At 39.5% G+C, this 2,198-nt stretch overlaps 1 protein-coding gene across 1 annotated transcript; it reads left to right on the top strand.

Annotated features, from left to right (window-relative positions):
• Positions 1 to 591: 591 nt before the first annotated feature.
• LOC129769178 (uncharacterized) lies at positions 592 to 1,611 on the top strand. Its single transcript, XM_055771266.1, has 2 exons — positions 592 to 1,329; positions 1,384 to 1,611. The coding sequence occupies exons 1-2, from the start codon at positions 667 to 669 to the stop codon at positions 1,522 to 1,524; spliced, it is 804 nt and encodes a 267-aa protein (XP_055627241.1). The 5' UTR covers positions 592 to 666; the 3' UTR covers positions 1,525 to 1,611.
• The last annotated feature ends 587 nt before the right edge of the window (positions 1,612 to 2,198 follow it).

Here is a 2,198-nt window from a genome sequence, read left to right as displayed (position 1 = left end):
GCCTTATGGGAACAATGAAAATGGTTAATACGCTCTTTTCTCACCAATTTTCAGATATGACAATATCCAAGCTTACTAATGTTATCGAGTAAAATATACTAATCTCTGGTAGGGATGCGGGTTTGTTGACAATATGTACAAAAAATTTGTACATTCTACTAATTTTGCATTACCAAATGTATTTAGTAGTTTTCGACCGAGGATTTTTCTAAGGGTAGATGTCGCATGAGCTGATTCAGCATTGCGTAAATTCGTCAATATACGTCAGCACTGTACATTTGCCCAAGATGGGTCTATGGTACTAGGTGAGGCCGTTTCGTCACTAAGTTGGTTAGGGGAGCGGTATATGAAAACAGTACGGAAGAAAGCAGAAGGGGAATTATTTGCTTGAAGCGTGAAAGAGACAGACTGATCAGGAACGAGCTTCGGCACTAGCGTATTGTGTTTTGTTTACAAACAAAACACAGTAGACTTCCAAGATGGCTGAAGAATGGTTTTAGCAAGTTGGCCCACCTTAGGATATACTTCTACGCGCCTTGCATTTGCCATTGCATATATCCGCATATGTTTTCCAGTGGGTTTTAAAATATTTATATTCCTACCGCCCAAACATAAACCGTTGCATGAGATTGATCATTTTCGTCATTTAATTAGTCAAAAAACGCAATGGAAGAGGACCTCAATCGTCTGTCGGCGAACATAATCGCAAATCTGGATCATATCAATCGCATCCTCGCATCTGGCAGACTAGAGTCTAAACTACTGGACAACTTGGACCTGCCAGACAGACTGCTCAAACTGTCTCAGCAAGAATGGACTCCCAGCTCGGACCTTCAATCGATAGATCACGCCGATCGGCTTTCAGTGGAAGATGTTGACCATATTTTCAACAGAATTCGTCACCGTCCCACCGGCGGATCTCGTCACAATCGCAACCTATCGCAGAAGAAGCCGATTCCGTTGCAGCAGTCTCGAATTTTGAATGAAACCAATCTGGCTAACAGTCAGTCCGGGTCGCTAACCGATCTCAGCGACAGCGGTAAGCAGCAGCCAATCAAAAGTATAGACGTGGAATTTCTGGTGAAGTCCCTGAAACAGTCAGCCGAAGCATTGGGACAGATCGAAAATCGTATTATCGAGCCGATGGATTTCCAACGGATTGAGCGAATTCATAGCAGGGAAAGTTCAAAAATTTGCGATCGCATTAACGACATAGATGCCATGATACAAGACCTTGGGAAGTATGTAGACAGTGAACGAAATGATGACGGTAAAACTAAGAATCTGATGAGCGATGAGTTGGTCAGCAAGCTAAGGAATTTGTCGGCAGTAAGAGTTTTAGTCGTTTATATTAAATCAATAATAAATGCCATTGTTTTTCAGACCTTGTCGCAGGTTATTTTCATCAAACAAAATGAGTACATTCCGGATATGAGTGATTTTTTGGTGCAGAGCGCTTCACCACTGGCTGAGTGTCTCGACGATATCAACGAAAATATACGTCAAAACAAATTACATCAATAACTGAGTCCAAGTTAAAAACGTTATTTTCAAAAATGTAACTCATTAGATTTTTACTGTCTGTTATATGAGGGCGAATTGTATTTTTAATCTTGCAATCTTTAATCTTGTGTTGTCCGAATTACCAATATTTAGAATTGAGCTTCATGAACATATCATTTTAGAGTGAAAAGTAGCAAGATATTTGAGAGATAATCTATGATCAACTTTCTGAGAGAGAAATGTTGCCTAAATTCTGTGATACTGTAACTCATTGATTTGCGTGAAAATACGATCATTTGTTGAATTTTATTAGATTTACTCCAGTAAACAGCTCAGATAATTTTCTTTGTTTAATTACTGATTTGAGAACGTAAATCGTTCATCTTTTTACTTATTAGAATATTTAATATTAAGAATATTAATGTATCCAACGAGTTTTTATGCACGAAACGTTCCGGAAACTCGCGTGAACATCGTGAATTATCAGTTCATGCGCTGGGTTCTTGATGTGCAAAAAAATCGTATCAGTTTGCCAAATTTGCATTCGTGTTTTCCATCACTCTGAATGTTCTGTTCAGTAGTGTCTGATTTCGTTTTACTTCGAGCGTTGCCGCCCTGGTCGGATCAGAGTAGCGAAGTATCGACGTGGATACGCTAGCAATAAGGCGCCTCTTGCTAATACATGATCCTGCGTT

Source organism: Toxorhynchites rutilus, chromosome 2 (genome assembly GCF_029784135.1).
Source record: "Toxorhynchites rutilus septentrionalis strain SRP chromosome 2, ASM2978413v1, whole genome shotgun sequence".
Taxonomy (NCBI): domain Eukaryota; kingdom Metazoa; phylum Arthropoda; class Insecta; order Diptera; family Culicidae; genus Toxorhynchites; species Toxorhynchites rutilus.
Note: the sequence above shows the minus strand (reverse complement) of the source record. Positions and strands in the feature narration are given on the sequence as shown.